The sequence below is a fragment of the Urtica dioica genome, chromosome 4 (genome assembly GCF_054948205.1).
Source record: "Urtica dioica subsp. dioica isolate 48M chromosome 4, U.dioica_male_clone48M_v1_H2, whole genome shotgun sequence".
NCBI lineage: Eukaryota > Viridiplantae > Streptophyta > Magnoliopsida > Rosales > Urticaceae > Urtica > Urtica dioica.
In genome coordinates, this window is record NC_142759.1 from 6,690,480 (window position 1) to 6,712,084 (window position 21,605).

Consider the following 21,605-nt stretch of genomic DNA (forward strand, 5'->3'; position numbering starts at 1 on the left):
ATTTTTTATTTGTTTATTTTATATGACTAGTTTTAGCAACGCTCGAATGATTTTATGATATTATAAATGATAATAACAAGTAAATTTGCAGAGGTTAACTTGTGTTATCAAGCTTCTTAAATAATGAGCACTAAAGAAATCAGCAATTAAGAAAAAAAAACCATTAAAAATCATGAATAAATAATAAAATGTAAAAAATTTACTTTGTACATTAGTTATACTTTTATGGGTAAATAAAATTTGCGCTCGCTTTCAATGAAATATGGATACACATATAGGGTGAATGGAATTAAATAAAGAAAATATAAAACTATTTAAAGATAAGTAATGCGTAACAAAATTACAAAAGGTAAACAAAATGCTTTATGATTCTACATTGCATAATCGTTGCTTGTTCCTCTCTCACCAGTTCGGGTTGTACGTCATGGTTAAGACATCCGACTTTCTAAATTGCCGAGCCAATATCAAAACTTCTATATATAGCATATCTCGTGGACCACCTGTACCATGTAACATAACTTTTTTTACCAATATCCATGGTCCATGGTCTTTCAATTTACTTATTACAACAATATCTATGATAATATATAAAAACAAATTATACAAAATCTACGTGTAATATTAATAGCACATAGTTTTTTCAAGAATATATATATATATATATATATATATATATAACATATACTCAAAATAATGTATGATATTGATATAGTATCATATAGTATTAGTAATTATGATTATAATATACATAAAAAAAAATATACAAAATATATTGATGAAAGAGGGAGAAAAAAATGCAAAATATATTGATGAGAGAGGAAAAAAAAATTAAACGTCGGGTAAAACCCAAAGTTTGAACATATTTGAATTTTCTTATCAATTGTTTAAAACCTGCGGGCAAAATACCTAAGGTTATATTTCATCAACTCCGTTACTACCTGTGTCGTTATATTGGATGGGTATTAAAGATGTCATCATATGTGATTTATTTGACAATTAAGTAATGAGAAATGAATGAAAAAGCACTAATAGAACGAAAAAAAAAATTAAATACATTTTATACGAATAAAAAAGCATCTCTTGGTCGAAATCCCCAAATTAATGCCCTAGGTTTTTTCTTCTTCTTCTTTTCTTCGTCATCTTCATCTTCATCGCCATCTCTTGGTCCCATCTCATCATCGAAACTCCAGCGACCTGGCGATGTCGTCACCTTCATCGTATAATGGCCATCAAGGTGTGCGTAGGAGTTCGTCGGTGAAGCGCGATGGATTTCGTCCCACTGAGACTTGTTATTGCGGCGTTCAATGGACTGAGAAGACGTCGTGGACGGATACAAATCATGCTAGGAGGTTCAGAAGTTGTTACAGAGCAAAGGTAGGTGATTTAATTCACTGTTGTGGTCGTGCTATAATTCCCGTGATTGAATTCTTCTTCCTCTTGTTCTTTGAATGTGTACAGAGTGACGGTTGTAGGTTTTTTTGAATGGATAGACCCACCGATGTGTGAGAGGTCAAAGCAAGTAATTCCGGGTTTGATAAGAAAAATAAATATGTTGGAGTCTCAGTTTGGTGAAGGAGTGGAATTCTCAAGCAATTCCTGGTTTGAGATGAAGTTGAAGAAAGACACAGGACTGGTCAGCTTGAAATGTATTCTGATTTTGGCCTTATTTGTATGTGTATTAGTGTTGTGTTTGAAATGTATCTTGGTCTGAATAGAATAGACACAGGAATGATTGAGTTTGAAATGTATCTTGGCCTGAATGTATTTTGGCTTTCTTGAAATGTATCTTGAAATGTATCTTTAAGTTTGAGACCACTGTTTGTAATCTCTTGTTCTTTGATCAAATGAAATGTATTTTGAGAACTGATTCGAGGTTCAGTTTGATACCAGTCCTTGACCAGCAACAATAACATCACAAAAACATCAAAAATTTCTGTTTGATTCCAGCAACAATAACATAAAAAATTTATATTTGATTCCAGCAACAATAACATAAAAATTCATGTTTGAAGCGATGGCGATGACGACATCGCCAGGTCGCTGGAGTTTCGATGATGAGATGAGACCAAGAGATGGCGATGAAGATGAAGACTTGATGAAGATGACGAAGAAAAGAAGAAGAAGAAAAAACCTAGGGCATTAATTTGAGGATTTCGACCTAGAGATGCTTTTTTATTCTTATAAAATGTATTTAATTTTTTTTAATTCGTTCTATTAATGTTTTTTCATTCATTTCTCATTACTTAATTGTCAAATAAATCACAGATGATGATATCTGTAATAATCATCCAACATAACGACACAGGTAGTAACGGAGTTGATGAAATATAACTTTAGGTATTTTGCCCGCAGGTTTTAAACAATTGGTAAGAAAATGCAAATATGTTCAAATTTTGGATATTTTTGTCACCATTTTCTCAAAAAAATAAAGGTCGAAAAGCCGAAAAAAAAAATGTAAAGGCCGGAAGGCCAAAAAAAATGTAAAGGTCGAAAGGGAAAAAAAAGGGCCGTTACGTGTCGCCGTCTATCAGCGTCACGTAGCGGTCTCATGATAAGTATGGGGTGGAGTTGCTACTTATTAATTATTAATTATGTTATTGATTAATAGTAGTTTATGACAGTTATCATGTGTTCATAACTTCGTATTAATTAGTATTTTTCGCTTGTCAAAATAATTTTTTTTTTCTGGCACGGAACACAAAGTTATTTTTAACGTTTATGTGCCTCAATTTGTTTGCGTGGATATAATTGTTGCCGACGCCACCGCCACCGCCATATTCCTGCTCCAAAGGTCAAATTCATGGAAATTGACAAATTGTCACCAATTAGGAAAAATGGGCGGTCTCTTGTCCGTAACCTGAAAGTGATTGACATACTTCATAACCATTAATAAATTTGAAAATAATTCACTTTTCAGAATCACGTAATAATTTAGTTTCTTTGTCCCTCCGCCTTTGATAATTTATTTTTCATGGTACACATGTCAAGTTTGCAGTGTACTCTGCAATTGTATCTTTTAGAAAAATATTTATTTCCAGATCTGTGAAACGTCGTAGTTTTTTTATATTTGTTTTTTTGTTTTTATATCAGTATTTGAACTTTGAAGTAGTTACCCCGTTGAAGCTTAAAAATATTAGAGCATCTTTAATGGTTTCTGACTTAACAATCGTGAAGAATGATTAATAATTAGCAAAAGTTGTAAACTAGTTGCTTACCATTATTTTGCGCTTTATCTATTGACTTAACTAAACTAGTTTGCTTAACTAAGCTACCTAGCTTAGCAAATTAAATTGGCCAATTTTTTATTTATTTTTATTTAATAAGTGGGAATTGAATAAAAAATAATAATAAAATATTAATTATTGACATGCGAGATAAAGTTAAGCTAGGAGAGTGATTTAGCTTACCAATAGAGAGCAAATTTGTTTAAATTAGTTATAGTTTAAATTGTTTATGTGGCAAGTTAAGCAAATATGGTATTTGCTTACCATTAATTGAACCAAATTTGTATTATCATCCCGTTGTCTCTGTATCAATTAATTACTGAACCTCCGTAAGTTATTTTTTCCCCATACTAAGAATTTAATCATTTATGTTGAAGCTAATGATTTACAACAATTCAAAATATTTCGCAACCGTCAATAATTACTATATCAGGACAGAAGTATCTTTTATAATTTATAATTCATGGTGTTACTCATATTTATTCTTCTCAACACAGTTCAAAAAATTTAAAGACACGGCCATATATTTATACATAATATACTGGAACACACATAATTAATATAGAAGAACGTGAAATTTCTTTGTACAAATTATATGAACTTTTAACTAGTACATACATGATACACCTGAAATCCCAAAAAGCAAATCCTAAAAATGTGGATGCTTAATGAAAGGGGTTTTAGAGACTAAAAAATTGTGTAGCATTATTACATGGCCGGATTAATTAGTGAGAGATTATGTTCAAAAGAGAGGCTCTTGTTTTAATCAACCTCCTAAACAAAATCTCTAAGCCACTCTCAAGCCTATCGACTCCGGTTTCCAAAGCCGCCAAGCTTTTCCGACAGCAATCAACATTACTTTTATGTCCCACGACGAGCTCAGAGTCAACGCTCTCAAACTCATTGGCAACGCACCGTAGTATCTGATCTTCACAGGCAACAACGCCTTTGTGCATGAACTTCGACACCAGAGACCATCTTGACTTTGACTTTGAATTTGACTCGGACACGGCCACGAAAGTGAGAAGAGTTCGGAGCACCGAAACAGTCACCGCAGAGACTTGTTTGAGAATTCCGACGGCGGCGACGAAGTGTTCATCGCCGTCGCTTTCGAAAGTGATCATTGTTTCGTCTTCTTGTTTGACCAGCTTCGAAATTAGCCTCTTGACCTCTCTCTTTGACTTCTTTCTGAAGCATACATAGCTTGAGACGCAAGTTTCGACTCCCGGGTCTCCTTTTCCTCTCCTCCTCATAACAGACTCGACCTCTCTCACACGCTCGCTCGTCTCCAACAACACGTCTCTCGTAGCGCCACACGTGTCCAAAAGCCTAACAGAGGACTCCAACAGAGCCTCCACGTGCCCGCCACGTGCTCGGTTCCGAGAGAAAGCTTGTTGGGTTGAGCCCGTGTTGAGAAGATCGTCGACGCGTCCGTACAGCTCGTCGAGCATCGAAAATCCTTCGGTGAGAGATTCCGAAGAAGAACAAGAAGAGACGCTTTGCCACGTGGCAGCTCTGAGCTTGTTGAGAGTTTCTTCTGCTCTGGCTATGCTTGGGTGGGACTTTGATGGGAAGCTGACAGACCTTACGTGGTATTTTGTTGAGGCCATAATTTCTTGTTGGTGTGAAGATTTTAGAGAAACAAGTGATCGTGATGGTTGGTTTTGGAAATGTTGGAGAGGCATTTATATACAAGCGTGACACAAAATAAATTAAATATAGAGTACTGTGGGAAACCATGTGATGGCTGTATGGGAATTCCTTGAAATTCGGTGACGTTGTCAAGGTTTTTCGCTTGCAATAATTGTTATTCATATGATATTTGTTTAGGGGCCAAATATCTGACCATTCATGTACATAGCTATATATTGTCGCCTTTTGGGTTTATTTATTTATTTTTTTATTGCAAAGAAATCGAAGTGAGTATAAATAGTCACCACTCCTCTTTGCCTCCTTTGTTGCCACATTAGACTTAAATTGTAAACTATTCTATTTCACTTGCCTGCTTATCCAATACGTGGCTTGTCTACGTGATGTTTCCAGGGCAACTATAATATGTGTAATAAAGTAAAAAGAGATAGGTGTTTTCGAGAAGATTTTTCAGATCTGGATCTATTATAATTTAGATGTAAAGAGATATGTGTATGAATAAGTATGTGATTGTGTGTGTGGTGGTTGGAGAGCCAACACCAAGATCATTGGGGTTTGAAATAAAGTATAGTAATTTTAAAACACTGTGTGTATATGTATATGTGTGTGTGCACGAATGTTTTAATATATGTGTCTGATTGTGTAAATTATATGGCTAAGATGTAATGTACGCTCTTATTGGTCCGTTTTATCCAAAATTAGGTGACTTTTGATTCTTTCTAATCTACCAATTTTGTTTTCTAATTATATCAAATTGCTGAGGCTCTGACACGTCTGCTTATACCATTTTGACGCGTGTCGTGTATATACGCAAATGGAATTAAAGATCTGTAAAGTTGGAGACTTTTGGTCATTATTCTCATAATTTATACAATTGCTTTGGTCACACGGAATATAAAATAAAAAAGGAAAAAAAAAGAGAAATATATAAAGCATCATTTTGTTAATTCATGTGGTAGTTTAGTGTTGAGACAGGTGTTGAAATGTGATGCTGTGTCACTCTCTAGAACTTCCATGACATCAATCAAACTTCATGGTTGAAAAATAATATATGGATGGAGGTGTTAAAGAGATGTAACCCTAGATTTTTGTCTATCGATCCCATCAATAATAGGTAACCATCACAAAGTGAGGTCCCAATAACAGGTCACCATCACAAAGTGACGATTAGTGAGGTCCCATATCCCATGTATTGTTACAGGCATACGTGTCAACTTCAGAGCCGAACTACGAACATTATTGGACATTTTAGTTACATAAGACCGACTCCACCCGATAATACCATTTTCTACTCTATTTTACAGTACATGTCACATCAAACACTACCTCATCTCCAACCGAACTCTATTTTGTACACCAAATTGAAATATTAATTTTATATTCAACTTTCTCTTATTTATTTCTATAACATTATATTTATTTAATATCTTTCAATTATACTACTTATTCATTATTTAATAATAAAGTATTACTCCATAAAATTATTCAAAATACAAATTAACACAAAGTAAACTTAATATTTATTAAACACAAAATACAATACAAAACAAATAACATAAAATAAAATAAAAAGTACAATTACACATTCGAATTAGAATATCCCTCCCACAAATGGTCGATCAATGCATTTCGAAGCGCGATATGTGCATCTCTGTCTCTTATTTTTCTGTAGCGAGTGAAAAACTCTTGAAATCGTGTATCATCATTCTCCTCTAATTCAACCCTCAATTGTGGCGTTTCTCTGTTAACTTCAATGGACACGCTAAGATCACGCTCATCATCTATTATCATGTTATGCATAATTATGCACGTAGTCATTATATCTTTTAAGACATCTTTTCTCCAAAATCTTGATGGTCCCGCCACAATTGCAAACCGTTCTTGGAGAACTCCAAATGCACGTTCTACGTCTTTTCTACAGGATTCTTGCCTCATTGCAAAATACTGTTTTTTGGGGCCACGGGGTTCTCGAATAGTTTGAACAATAGTAGACCATTTTGGATATATATTATCAGCCAAATAATAACTTATATTATACTTATTTCCCTGTATGACATAATGAGCGGGAGGAGCAATACCTTGAGTGAGATTGGAAAATAGGTGAGAAGACTCTAACACGTTGATGTCATTGTTGCTTCCCGGCATGCCAAAATAAGCGTGTCATATCCAAAGATCATAATCAGCCACAGCTTCTAGAATTATTGTAGGTTTTCCGCTACGACCCGTATATTGCGCTCGGTGATTTGGTTGGCAGCATGTTGATTAAGAATTTGCATGATCGTGAGATTATTTTGAATAATTTGATGACATATGGCATCCTCTTGCTCATCAATTTGAGCCATTTGAAGTAGAATATCGTCATCAGAGGAAGAAGATGAATTAAAATTCATTTGAGAGATGAGTGATGAGAGATTAAGTGTGTTGAGATAATGTGAATTAAAGCTCATTTGAACTACTATTTATGGGGTATTGAGTGTTGGAGGCGGTTCGGGAAGCGTGAAAGCCTTGATGAGTGATGGCATTGAGTTGTCACATCACGTCAGACCCGGGTCGGGAAGCGTGAGAGCCTTGATGAGTGATGGCATTGAGTGGTCACATCACGTCAGACCCGGTTCGGGAAGCGTGATAATCTTGATGAGTGATGGCATTGAGTGATCACATCACAACAGAGTCGGGTCGAGAAGCGTGAGAAACTTGATGAGTGATGGCATTGAGTGGTCACATCACGTAGACCCGGGTCGGGAAGCGTGAGAATCTTGTAAGAGTGATGGCATTGAGTGGTCACATCACGTCAGACCCGGGTCGGGAAGCGTGAGAAAATTTGCTATAAATAGTATCTTCCATAAGTTGTGTTTTCATCCAACAAATTTCCGAGTAAGATACATTACACGAAAATGACTAGCTGAGCTTCTGGATACTCTCATGAAAAGTGTTGCTAGCAGATGATGAAAAATTCAAGAAAGGTTGGAAGTTTGATCATGTGTGGAACATCATTAAGAATTTTGAAAAATTTCAAGACGGAGCCTCAAGTGCCAGACAAACATCTCGAGGTTCGTGTTCTTTTTCGGAGTCCGAACAACAAACTCCTGAGTCTGTTAGACAACCATCTCCTTCTGAGCGACCGATTGGAGTGAAAAAAGCCAAACTAAAAATGAAAACGGATGACAAAGTAGCGTCTTCCATCAGTAAGCTTGATGAAGGAAATAAACTACTTCTTGAGCAGCTGAAGAAGACAAGTGATATGAGGGAAGTATAGATAAGGCTAATAATTTGAAAACAATAAGAGAAGAAAATAAAATAATGAAAATGGATTTAAATAGAGTATCAGATCCTCATGTTCGTGCATTTTGGGAAGCTGAACAAGCCAATGTTTTACAAAAGAGAGCCGAACAACAACAATCTCAAACACCGCTTCCTAATTCCGATTCATATTCGCAATATTTCACCGGTCTTGGAGGATCCGACGCTAATCTCCCCGAGTATTAGTTTATGTATTGTAATTTTATTTTCAATTTTATTTTGTTGTATTGTGTTTTTTATTTTATTTTAATGTCTTTTTTTTAGTTTTGCATTTCGATGTCGTTGTAATGTTATTTCGTTTCGGTATTAATATTAATGTCATTTTAGTTTTTCTCAAACTTCAAATGTCAATGTTGTATTTTAAAATATTGTGGTCTTTTAAAATATTTAATATATATATAAATAATTTTTGAGATAAATATGAAATACTTTTATAAAACAATGATAATTGAGTAAATAACAAAATTTATAAGGACTAAATAACAAGTGAAAAGTGTTTTTAACGTGATGAATAGTAGTGCACCATATATAGCGCAAAACAATTATGAAAAGCAGTTCACGCTATTTTGGCGTTGTATATAGCGGTTGGGTGGAGTGAATGAGCACACCAAATCATACATATACCGTTCGGTTGGAGTTGCTCTAACATGGCAAATAATGGCGTGACCGAAGAAAAATGAATTAAATTTGAGATATGATATTTGTATGAGCACTTATCAAATCAAACCCTAAGAGGCCCAAGATACTTGGATGTGTGGAGTGAAAAGTGTGTTCACATTCAATGTACTGACCTCACATCTGTCTTTTCTTTATCATTCACGCCGTTGGTTGATGTGACAGCTATACTTTCTATTATTATGCAGGTTTGTGACCTTTCCAAAAATGATCGCATGGTTATAACAAACTTATAATAATTTAAATTTATCTATTCCGACTCCGCCATTGTTTACTCGCTTTATTCCTTCTGAGTACGTTTTTATCTTTATATATTGGGACCTTATATATATTTTCTGCCAATCACGAATTAAATGGTAAAAAGTTGGGACCATATATATATTTTCTGCCAATCACGAATTAAATGGTAAAAAGTTTAACTTGGAAGGCAGCTATTAGATGTATTCTACGTTATTTTGGCTACGGACAGCGAAATAAAAGTTTCACGTGAATAATAATTACTATATTTGAGAGACTTTACTATTCGACATGAATAGATTTTTGTTGATACCAGGACTTGAACATGGTAGCCAGTTAAAGCGGCATTTGGTGTTACTAAAACGACATCTCAAGCGAGATCGTTTATTTTTGTAGGAATTCAAGAGCTATAGTAGTTTTTAGTTGTATTATTAGCTCAATAACTTTAGTCCGTGTTCGTCTGTGATAATTTGCAAGAGCTGTTAGGGTGTGTTTGAACCCAAAAAATATGATGGAAATGAAAATGAGAATCTCACTTATTTTTCTTTTGTTTAGCTTGAACTGTGTAAAAAAAAAACAAAAAGGTTTTTGAATCGATTCTAATGTTCTTAGAAATTTCGATTGAAAATGATCTCATACCCTCTTGTTTTTTCCCTTAAATTTTTCCAAAATAAAGAAATTTGATTATGCCTTGCATCTTCTACAAAGTTTTACTTTTTATCTTACAATCCGCGGGTTCTAAACTTTTCCATCTTCTTCAAATTTTCTACTTTTTATCTTATATTTCTATTTCCAAACATATCTTATGAGAATTGTTTAAGCTATAAAGAGCGTGCTTTCGATCAAATACACAACGAGTTCCGAGATTTTTTAAAAACATAGCAAGTCCCTTTAAAAATTGGATGCCATGATCGAGTTGACCAAGGATATTTACATAGATACATACATTCACAAACAAACAAAATTGACTTCCTATCACGACTGGGTGAGAACGTTGAGCAAAGAAACTCTGTTCTTGACCAAACACCTGAACATGGAATCCAATTCCGACATTAGGGTTTCGCTGCTCGAACCCAGCGTCTCCAACGTCCTCTGAGCCACTTTCACAGCCTCGTCGCTTTCCATATTCCCGATAAGAGAATGAAGAGAAACGTCAACGTTATCGATGTCGTTTTCTCTCTCAAGAAACGACACTCTCTTCCTCATCATCACAAAATTCGAGACCAGAGACCAACCACTCGTCGTCGTCGACGATGACTGTGAGACGAGCCTCAAAAGACACCGAAACACCGAGGCCGTAATAGAGCTCGTCTCTCTGAGAACGCGATCTATGCAGAGATCGGTATTCGCAGCCTCTTTGTCGCCGCTGCTGACGTGGCTCTCTATTCCCTTCAACTCTCCGAGGCATTTGGCGATACTGCCCTTCTTGGCCTTCTTTCTGAACCGGAGATACGCGTTGACTTTGGCCTCGGCGGTTCTTCCTCTTCTTCTGAGAGCCGACTGGATTTCCCGCACGTGCTGGGTCGTGGCGGTCAACGCGTCTCTCGCGGCGTTGCACGTGTCGATCAGCGCGATGGAGTCTTCGAGGGCTCGCTCCAACGCTGGGCTCGCTTTTTGTTGTCGTTTTGTTGTTTTGGCCGGAGAGTTTATGAACTCTTCGACGCAAACGTAGAGCTCGGCTAATGCGACGAGGCTTGTTTGGACTGTGTTGAGTTCGTCAGGGAATATATGGCTTTGCTGTTGCGGTGATGCTGAGAATAGGAAGGACTTTAGGGTTTTCAACAGTGCCTCTACTCTCACCGAACATGGGTGCTCTCTTGAAGGCAAACTTATTGACCTAATCACCGGATGAGAATTTGCCATTTTTGCTTTATTTCTTACAAGTTTTTTTTTTTATGGTTGGCTTGAGAAAATAGGAAACCTCGCTCACACTATATATATGAAGAGAGACTCTTTGTTTTTTATCATGGGCAACGAGAGAGCCAAGGAATTTGTGCCATGTGATGCTTTGTGGGTCCCAATCCAAAGCGTCCTGTTATTTATATTTTATATAAATTGTCACGCTGTTTGTATCTTTTTCGGACAACAAACTATTCCAATTCCTAGAGACATGTTTCTTATAGCACTCGGCTCATCAAAGCAATGATTCAGTAATATTCTATTTTGGAAAAAATAGAAAAAAGATGAAAAATGCTAGAGTAGAGTTGTTTCTTCAATGGGATATATATATTTGTTTTAGTAGGGCTTATCTCAGTTAGAGTTTCAATGCTATACGAGACATAATTATGGTTAATAAAAATGTTATTGGCGCATAAACGTCCTTATCACGGTTATTAGTCATAAATAAGACAAAGACACATTAAAAAGCAAATGTACCTATGTGAGCCCGATTATAGCATTGAATATATAGGCTTACATTTAATAAAATATATATATATATATATATATAGGCTTACAACAATAACAAGTTGGTGAATGTTACAAATGGGATAGGGACATACATCACTTGGGAATTTATTTTAAATATTTTTTTTAACTTTATTTTAAAGTCTATAAACGAATAAAGAAACTAATAATCTATAAGAAAAGTGGCTAAGAATATATTGGGATAGGCTTTATTTCTTCAGAGAAACAAGTAAGCCATGTATTTCTATCAATGTTCAATGCACATCATGACAAGATTCTTTGCCCCCCCCAAACAATCTCTGGTTATTTATCTGGCTCATTGACAAAGCAGTACTTTCTGTTCTGCAAATTGCAATTAACAATTGAAGATCTTTTTTTTTCTTTCATTTTTTAAAAACAAAAATAATTAGCCATTTGAGAGCACAATATATGCAAAAAGAAATTAACCAAAAAAACGAGAAGAGTTGGGAGTCACGAGGCCTAAGAGTTTGGGCATGGCATGGCAATTATTAATCAGCTACATAATTTCGTGTGAGAAAGGCCGGTAATTGGTTTATAAAAGCTGCTAAAAATGCATTGTATATGGGAAGGACAAAGGCACATTTTTCTGGTACAGAAACATGTTACGTTAGTTTGAAGAATCACATGGACGGCTTTTATAATTAATGCTGGCAATAATGAGAATTGTGGCACCAATTGGGTGGTCACATTTTGCCAGTCGCCCATTTCTCCACCCGCATGTGAAATATGATATATTTTATAATAGTAAGTTTTGTTTTTTTTTTTTTTTTTTTCCTTACCAATAATCAATCATGTGACAGTGACCCCCCAAGGCAGGTGATAACTCCTAAATGCCCGTTTATGGCCCAATTGATGTGAATGTGAAGTAGCTCATGCATAGGGAAGAAACAAATGTAATATATTGCTACAAATATGAATTATTAAAAATATGTATATTTGAGTGGTACCTAGGATAGTCTAATGGTAATTTCACACCACCTCCTATACGGAGGTCGTGGGTTCAATCTCCATTGTAATAAAGCTGCCCTAAAAAAATATGTATATTTAAATATTTCTCTTCAACTCTAAACAAAAAAAATTGATATGCATCAGAGCACGCGTTGACATCGCTGATACATTTATAATAAATGGGGTCCACATGTTAAGTGAAACACACATCCTATAAATAGCGCTGACGCATATCAATACTCTCAAATAAATAAAGAAAGTGATAATCTATTTTATTTGACACTCATGTTTGAATTCTCAACTAAAAATTCATCTTTGCTCCAACCATCGTGAATACCCCACACCCTAATTTGTATGAAGATAATCTCTTTCTTAAGATGAAAGTTAATCATGTCATGTCAAAAAGACTCCGTAAAGCCTCAAACACAAAGAATAAGTGACGTGTATTCTTTTTATATTTATCTTATATATTTCACTTACCGTCGTGAAAATTAATAAATTCAAATTATAACATTGAAATAACTTTTCAATTTTAGCATTCCACGACGGAAAATCCGTCATTGAAAAACCTTAGACGACGATATTTTTTTCGTCGTGGATATTTACCACGATGGAAAACATCCATCGTGGTAAGCTTAACCAACAGGTAAAAACCGTCGGGGAAGTCTAGATTTCTGCATTTAGTTTGCTATGACTGTATTTATAATACTATCCAAGTGAAACAATGGATAATTGAAGGAAAAAAAATGTTAAATTCTATTAGTAATTAAGAAGGAAATCCTTTGTATAAGATAAAATTTTAATTTTTTTTACATTGTTTAGTACTATTACTCAAATAAACGTCAAACCAACAAATCTTAGTGAAACATCATAATTAATTGTAGTGAGTGACGACTGTAAACGTATGCGGATATTTTTTATATGATCAATTACTTCCTATAATAGTCTGGGGGAAAATTTCCTGTACTACATAGATATTTACTATTGGGTAATTAAATACTGAGAATCTAAGGTGCACCATCCATCTCATATGATCTCTCAATCGACATGAACTTTTAATTCGTGACATCAATTTTTCTAGCAAAATTATTGTAGAGCTTCCTTACATTGAACCGGTTTGGTCAGACTTCCTAATCAAAAGAAACAATTTAGGTGAATCTGTTTATATATAATTTGCTAGGTTTCAGACATAAAACGCATATCCAACTCATGAATTAGTTGTCCTTCTATTATCTCTTTGATCGATCCTTTGAACTCTTCCATTTCCCATCAAACCCAAAACGACCACCCAAAAAAAAAAAAGGAAAAGAAAAAAAGATGACCTGATATATATGGCTATAGAATTTCAACCCACTATTTTATTGCATTGCCATGAACTGCTACGTGACCTAAATTAGAATATGCACTGCTTTGTGGTAGAACATAAACCATCTGCTTGGATGACCAACCATGGCTCAATTATTCCGATAAAATAATTAATATATATTTAAGCACGAGGATAGATAAATGAAATGCAGAATCTAATTATGTTTTGGACTAACAATAGGAATTTCAAGGCACTTAAATTTTATTTGACTTTTCGTGAAAATGGATACCCATGAGCTGCATGCATGTGGAGAAAATAAAAAATCATTTGTAAATTACATTCAATTAAGAACTAATTTTTTTGTTCAGTTCAATAATTGTTGTAGTTCATGCTATCCGTAGTTTTGGAGTTTTTAATGACGTGATCAACGTTTGGTTGAATTTATGAGCTTGCAAAAGAATTCTATTCTAAGAAATAAGCGTTGACGTGTACGTTAAATTCGTGTCTCATGTTCAACATAAAAGTCAACATTTTTCTTTGGTAAATTTTTCTTAGTTTTTTAGTACTAGGCTAGGCTGTCGTTTCTAAAATTTCTAAATTTCTTTGTCGGCAGTACTATTGTCGTTTCCATACTGCCTCACGTTCAAGCTTTCACAGTTACGTGTATGGCATTTTTATACTCAGTTTTAGGAAGAAAAAAAAATATATATGCACACAGTTTTTTCACCAATTTGATAAGATTCAATTTCAATCACGGTTTTTCTTTTCTAAGTATTTTTTTATATAACGATTTATGATCAATCTGTTTATCTATTTTGTAAGTGTAAGAAAAAAAAGTAAACAAAAGAATTATGGTTGATTGAATGGCTAATGAAAGTAAATTACAAAAAAAAAAAAAAAAAAAATCCCTGCTGCTGAAAATTGTTTAGTGGACGTGGCTGTTTGGAATCCGGGCAATGGTTTGGAAAGGACGGTGACAACCGGGGTGCAATAATGCTTCATTGTCCACAAAGTCACTGACGGAGTAGCTTAATATTATTTAATTTTTAAATTCATTAATTTTACATTAAAATACAAACTTGTCCCCCTTTTTTTTTCTTTTTTCTTTTTTTTCACATTAGCCCCCTCTAACATTAGAGTCTGGCTCCGTTAATTTATTGACTATTAAATGCGTTTGTATCATGTCCGTTTTCCTTGGCCGGTTTCTAGTCTTTATTTATGCTTTTTAGTGCATTTTTTTTTTTTTTTTACAAAGTGTAACCATGAAAAAAGATACATAAAAAATGTCTTAAATTTAAGGATTAATTACCTAAATTCCCCCCTCAACTTTAATATATGATATATAATTTGCTTAAGTTTTCAACCAGAATTTACAAATTGTCAAATTAATAAGTTCTTATTTTGATCCAAGATGATTTAATCTCACCTTGAATATCAAAAGATTTGTACCTCGTAATACTGGAGATGAAAAAACTTGATATAGTATTTTTTTCGTTCTTTGACATAATTACTTCTCTGGACAGAGGCCTTATATTTAAATAAAAAATAAAAATAAAAAAAATAATAAAAAAAGGATTTCATGTTGCATCAATTCGATCTGGGAATAATGTTAATAGTAATTATTAGTAGAAAATCATGGCTCCGAAATCTGGATAACATGACTAGTTAGAGATCATATACAAAGAATAATTTGTATCAAATTTTCTCCTCAAGGTGTAAGGAGATTAAGAAGACACACTCTATGCTGTATCAAGCATCTAAATAAGCTATCTAATTCATTTTCAAGACCATCAACACAGTCATTAAGTGCCTCTAATCTATTCTTCAGCGCATCCACATCAATGCTCGTAGCTTGATCCTTCCTCAACCGGGCTTGGAAAGAGCCGAGGCTACAGTCAACACTTCCAACTTCATTGAAGATCTTGTGTCCCTTATCCAACGGTTTAGAAAGCACCATCTTGGAGATCAAAGACCATCCAACGGGTCTCGCCTTCGTCGCTGGCTCGGACAAGAACGTAAAGAGAGACCAGAATATTGAGCTCGCGACAATGCTCAGCTCACTCATAACCGCGATCGCGGTTTCGAGAGAGCGATCTTCGTGTAGAGAAGCCGAAAAGGCTTGGACTGCGTTTGTATGCACTGTCTTCAGTGCCTTGGCTCTCTTTGCTATTTCTCTTTTGGCGCTTTTTCTAAAAGACGAGTAAGCGTTGATGCTTTCTTCGATGCTTGAATCTCCGACGGCCTTCCTTCGTAGTGAGGATTGGAGTGACTGTGCGTTCTCCTTTGTCCTCATGATCAAGTCTCGCGTGGATCCACAAATGTCTAGCAACGCGATCGAGCCATCGAGTGTGTCTTCCAACGTTTTCCTCAAGCTTTGTTGAAGAAGAGATTGTTGGGTCAAAGGGGATTGAATGAGATCTTTGGTTGAGTTGTAAAGACGAACGAGATCGGCCAAGGCTGATTGGATCGAATCGCTTCCTAGAGGAGTTTCCCTCGAAGAAAACGACGATTCCCAATTAATCTTTAACTTATTGAGTTGTGCTTCGAGTTTTTGAGAATTAGGGTGAAGCCTTGTTGGCAAGCTAATTGACCTTGTTGGTTTTGCATATGAGATTGCCATTATTTTTTTTCCTTCTTCCTCTAATGTGTGTGAACCCTCAAAACCAGCTTTTGTTTGGAAGTGAAAGTTTTGAGTCTCAAAAACTCTTCCACGCCAAATATATAGAATTTGAAAGAGCCTAAAAGATGTCCTCTAGGGTAGCAATGTGGGGTCACACAATGTCTTATTATTGGTGATTATTGTGTTGCAATTATGGTCTACAATATAAACCCTCCTAACCTTTTTTTTTAATTAAACATGTAACTTATGGTTAACTCATGGCTTTTTGAATAATGATTAGTAGGGAACACAAAGGTACAGCTGGCGATTATGTCTTCTTGCCTCCCCAATCATTTATTCGTAGCTAAAGCTCAAACAATCATTTCATTTAAATTGTTTCATCCTATAATTAAATGTTCTTCATAGGCTGGCAAAATATGATTGTACAATATTATAGGACAAGAGCAAGGTACCGAGTCAAATAAATGAGTTCATAAATAAAAGGGGGGAAAGAAAGGAAAGAAGAGTGACAAAGTTGAGACAAGATTTAGCATTAAAATCTAGGATTGATACGAGAAATAATTAGGTTCAACTAACCAAGGTGATCGCATTGTGCAAATTCATTCCAATTTTAGGCACCGCATTTAATTCCGTATCACATCGTACCATTCGACATTAAGGAATGTCACTTTTTTTTTTGGGGAGTGTAGCAAAATAGCCACTTTGAAACTATAGATTTTGTTTCTAGCCCATGTTTCATAATTTTTAGGCAAATAGCCAACATGCTTAAGTGGCATTAATTACTAGACTAAATTACCCTTTTAAATATTCAAATGGAAAATAAAAACTACAACATATTAAACATATTTAATTACGGGAAAAAAAATAAAACGCAACTTGAAAATAAAACGCAACATATTAAACAGGCGAAAATATTTGAAACAAAATATTTGAAACCAAAAAACATTGACTACGCGCGTGTTATATGTTACACGTAGGCCTAAATGCTCTAACAAATCTCAACAAAATATTTCTCACAGATATCATTAATAACAGGCGCGAAAATCTAGACCGGCTTCACCTCTTCACCTGGATTCAACGCGATATTCTAGTGAGCTCAAAACAGTTTGACTCATACACGCTAAATAACCAGATTGAAATCATACCAGTTTAAGTCTTATCCGCCATAACCAAAAATTTCGAAGCTCGAAACACAGTCGAAAGTCCACAGAAAACATTCAGGTAATACATGCAGAGGAAGAAGAAAACGATTACAAGCTGTTTTGGTTGAAATGGGTTTCAATAATTTCCAAAAATTTCTGTTTTCTAATAAAATAAAATTAGGGATTTTGTAATAAAAATGGGTTTCGACTGCTGGTTATTTGAAATGTTTTGTTTATTTTCAAAAATTTCCGATATTTGGTTATGTCCAAGAACTCCTGTTTTAGCATCAACGATTGATATCAGACTAAGTTCTGAAAAATGGATTCGGATTTTTCCCAACTGATTTGGGTATTATCAATTATTTCCAATAATTTCTGTTATTTAAATCAAAGAATATTAGGGATTTTGTAATAAAAATGGGATTCGACGGCTGTTTATTTGAAATGTTTAGTTTATTTTCTAAAATTTCCGATATTTGATTATTTCCAAGAACTCCTGTTTTACATCAACTATTGATATCATAATAAGTTATGAGAAATGGATCCGGTTTTTTCCCAACTGATTTGAATATTATCAATTATTTCCAAAAAATTCTGTTATTTTAATCAAAGAAAATTAGGGATTTTGTAATAAAAATGGGTTTCGACGGCTGGTTATTTGAAATGTTTAGTTTATTTTAAAAAATTTCCGATATTTGGTTATTTCCAAGAACTCCTGTTTTACATCAACGATTGATATCATAATAAGTTCTTAAAAATGGATTCGGGTTTTTCCCAAATGATTTGAATATTAACAATTATTTCCAAAATTTTCTGTTTTTGTCATCAATGCATTATGTCTTCGTATTTGAATGCCTTTTTTTTTTTATCAGATATCACTAAAAGGAGAAGATGGTGACAAAGAAAGTTCCAGGTTCAAAAGGGAAAAATGTTTTGCCTGAGGTAAATAAATTTCTTGAATGACTTTGAAAAATTTTATTGTCCCAGGATCAATATTTAACAATTATTTCCTAAAATTTCAGAAAGGTGATTGGGTTGTGAAAGAATCGAATTGGAATAAGGCACAAAAAATTGTCAAACATAGCAATTTCAGTATCTTCGACAAAATACATAGCGGGTTGACGAATGAGAGGCAGGAAATGCTATTCAATAATGGAGCGTTTGGACATTTCTCGGAAATTGAAGGAATAGAATTTCCAAAGAAATTAATGCACTTACTTGTTCTTCATCAACTAGAGAGCAAGAACTCTCATGAACTGTGGTTCAGCATTGGAGGGAATCAATTGATTTTCACGTTAAACGATTTCGCTCTCATGTCAGGTATGTAATTTGAAGTATAGTCATTGTGTTAATAATTGGAAATAAGTGTTAATTATTAAAGAAAAACAAAACTGTGGTTAATTATTAAAAAAAACATAACTAACTTTTTGGATGAATTAGGTTCATTGAAAAATTGTGAAAAATTGATATGAATAGTTAGATTGGGTAGACCGGATTATTTTACTTATTTTTCTGATAACAAGTGTAAATAAATGACAATTATAGGACTACAATGCGGCCCAACACCAAATGTGAAAGACCTGCCTCACATCGAGAACAGGCTGGAGAATGTGTATTTCACGGGCGAGGCTTCTAAGAGACCAAACCACATCATGTCATTGCTGGCTGTTCCTACTTTGGGCGCGTCTGACGAAGATCGCGTCGCCCTTGTTAACTTGGCGATATTGTCAACAATGGTGTTACCAAAACAGGAAAACACCAACATAAAGGACGATCACATACTACTCGCAAATGATCCCCGTCTTTTTAATTCATACCCTTGGGAAAGGGTGAGTTTTGAAGCACTATGTACTTCAATGAAAAAATCTGGAAACTTTATCCCGAATCATAGAAAAGGGTACAATCTGGAAGGTTTTCTCCACCCACTTCTGGCTTGGGCGTATGAAGTTGTACCGCAATTTGCTGTACAAGGATTCACAGGGAAGTCGTACTCGTGCGCGATACCTAGAATGTTGAAGTGGTCATATCACAATAACCCCGGATATGATATTCTGGAGCGGCTTATTTTCAAAAATGAAGAGGTAATTATGATAAAATTATTGAAGTTACAGACTATTTATTTGTTACTAACAATATTTCTTATATTGATTTAAGATTGATATCCTAACCATAACACCAACTGAAGAGGAGTTAACTATGCCATACATGGTGGATACCACATTCCCGGGAATCCCAGGTTATCAAGGGACCGGAACACGTAAAAAAGTGCCAAGATCCAAAGGTACAATTATCAAGTATTTACAATCATTATCCAAAAATTCATCAAAAGGATTTAGTTAATTTGTATGTTAATTTGATTAATTTAAAACAGGGCCAGATGCAGCAAGCAGTTCAAGATCACCCAACTCAACAAATGCTGAATTGAAATCTGAAATTCAGAAACTCACTGAAAGCTTAGAAGTTGCAAATTCTAGGATTGAAACTTTAGAATCCGAGCTTAACATGGTGAGCTGCAAACTGGATTCGCTACAGAAGTTTGTTACAGATAACATTCAAAAATCAAACAACGTACGAAGCGAGGATAGGCCATCAACACCCGTACCCGAAACTGCCCCTTCTCCAGTGATGGTAATAATGAGAATGATTTCTTAATAATTTCCGAGTGTTGTTTATTCTAACTTAATAAAACCATACTTGTAACAGGAAGATAACAATGACAGAAACTCAAGGGAAGAAACGCACAATATTGTCGAAGAAACACCAGTAGTGGCACCTCAAAATACAACTACTGAAACCTTAAAGGTATTACATTTACATATAACTTTGAAACGGAAATTGTTGTTAATAATTGTAAATAATATGTTTCATCAATGTAATAGGAGGTTGTTGGGGCAGCAAAAAATGTGGCAGGAAAAAAGATGCCAGCGCAAATGACGTTGACAGCCATGGTACAAATATTTCCCTTCAATATATTAGAAAAAATATACTTAACTTTTTAATTTTTAAATTTGTAGATGAGATGCATTGTAAACAAATTGTCAAACACAAACAACGATGAGCAATCAGTAAGTTTAACATTTTCATACAAAAATTGTTAATAAGTAAAATTGATTAATTTGTAAAAAATTTATTTCAGGAAATTCAGCCTACAACATCGATGTTCACGCCCTCATCTACTGTCAATGCAAACAGTGAACCAGCTGGTCGTACGAGAAGCAGTCAAAGATTAGGCAAAAAAGTGGTAAGTCATTTAAAACTTATGAAATTTAAAAATGAAATTTCTGGAAATAACTGTTAATAAATTTTTGTTCATATGTATAGTCTCCATCCAAGCCAGCCCCCGAGGAAAGTCAAGATGTCCAAAACATACCGGAACCTCAACAAAAGGATTCTTTAAGCCTCAATGATCAGATCAATGCGGACATGACTGGTGATGTAGCACCCACACAACAACCGGCCAAACGTACTCGGGTCAGCAAAAGACAACTCAAACAACATGTAAGATATATTATTCTGTATTATTTTTTTTAAAATAATTACCGTAAAGTTTTATATTATAATATTCTGTTTGTAAATATGAATATAAACAGGAATTGTCCCCGATATTAGGAAACCTTGACAAATCATATAGTCCGATCCAATTAACGAGACTCAACGATGATGTGATGTTTTTGATAGAAAACATCGGAGACTTTGATGATAATGATCCTATTGATCAAACGCAGGTGGATGAAGAAAGTGAGCCCGAAGTTCCTTTGGTGAGGAAGAGAAAACAGCGAACAGGAAGCACAAATGCCAATCCAACTGTAACTGAACGGCCTCGAAGGGAAATCAAGAAATCAGCTGCAACAAAGACGCCATACGTCACATCTCCGAAGAAGACAAAAAAAACTGGTGGTGAACAAGGAGACAACCCACCGAAGAAACCGACAAAAGGCGAACCCAGTAGCCAGCCCGAACAGCCCAGCCATCCCGATCATACCAGCCATCCCGATCATTCCAGCCAGCCCAGCTTTTCCCTAGGCATATGAATAATTATGCAACATGGTCTCCCGGTTAAATTTATTTTGGAACTT

General features: G+C 34.8%; 3 protein-coding genes and 1 long non-coding RNA gene across 4 annotated transcripts; 1 reads left to right on the forward strand and 3 right to left on the reverse strand.

Annotated features, from left to right (window-relative positions):
* Positions 1–3,540: 3,540 nt before the first annotated feature.
* Positions 3,541–5,053, reverse strand: LOC149399811 (uncharacterized). The gene has a single exon (XM_089613252.1). It carries the CDS (start codon positions 4,907–4,909, stop codon positions 3,950–3,952), a length of 960 nt encoding a protein of 319 aa, XP_089469378.1. The 5' UTR covers positions 4,910–5,053; the 3' UTR covers positions 3,541–3,949.
* Positions 5,054–9,895: 4,842 nt separating this feature from the next.
* LOC149399812 (uncharacterized) lies at positions 9,896–10,995 on the reverse strand. Its single transcript, XM_089613221.1, has one exon. The coding sequence runs from the start codon at positions 10,947–10,949 to the stop codon at positions 10,062–10,064; it is 888 nt and encodes a 295-aa protein (XP_089469347.1). The 5' UTR covers positions 10,950–10,995; the 3' UTR covers positions 9,896–10,061.
* A 4,377-nt stretch (positions 10,996–15,372) lies between these two features.
* Positions 15,373–16,426, reverse strand: LOC149399813 (uncharacterized). The gene has a single exon (XM_089613292.1). It carries the CDS (start codon positions 16,385–16,387, stop codon positions 15,476–15,478), a length of 912 nt encoding a protein of 303 aa, XP_089469418.1. The 5' UTR covers positions 16,388–16,426; the 3' UTR covers positions 15,373–15,475.
* A 3,849-nt stretch (positions 16,427–20,275) lies between these two features.
* LOC149399814 (uncharacterized) lies at positions 20,276–20,764 on the forward strand. The gene is made up of 4 exons (XR_016296315.1): positions 20,276–20,331; positions 20,409–20,477; positions 20,544–20,594; positions 20,666–20,764. It is a non-coding gene; the product is annotated as an uncharacterized LOC149399814 (long non-coding RNA).
* Positions 20,765–21,605: the final 841 nt, after the last annotated feature.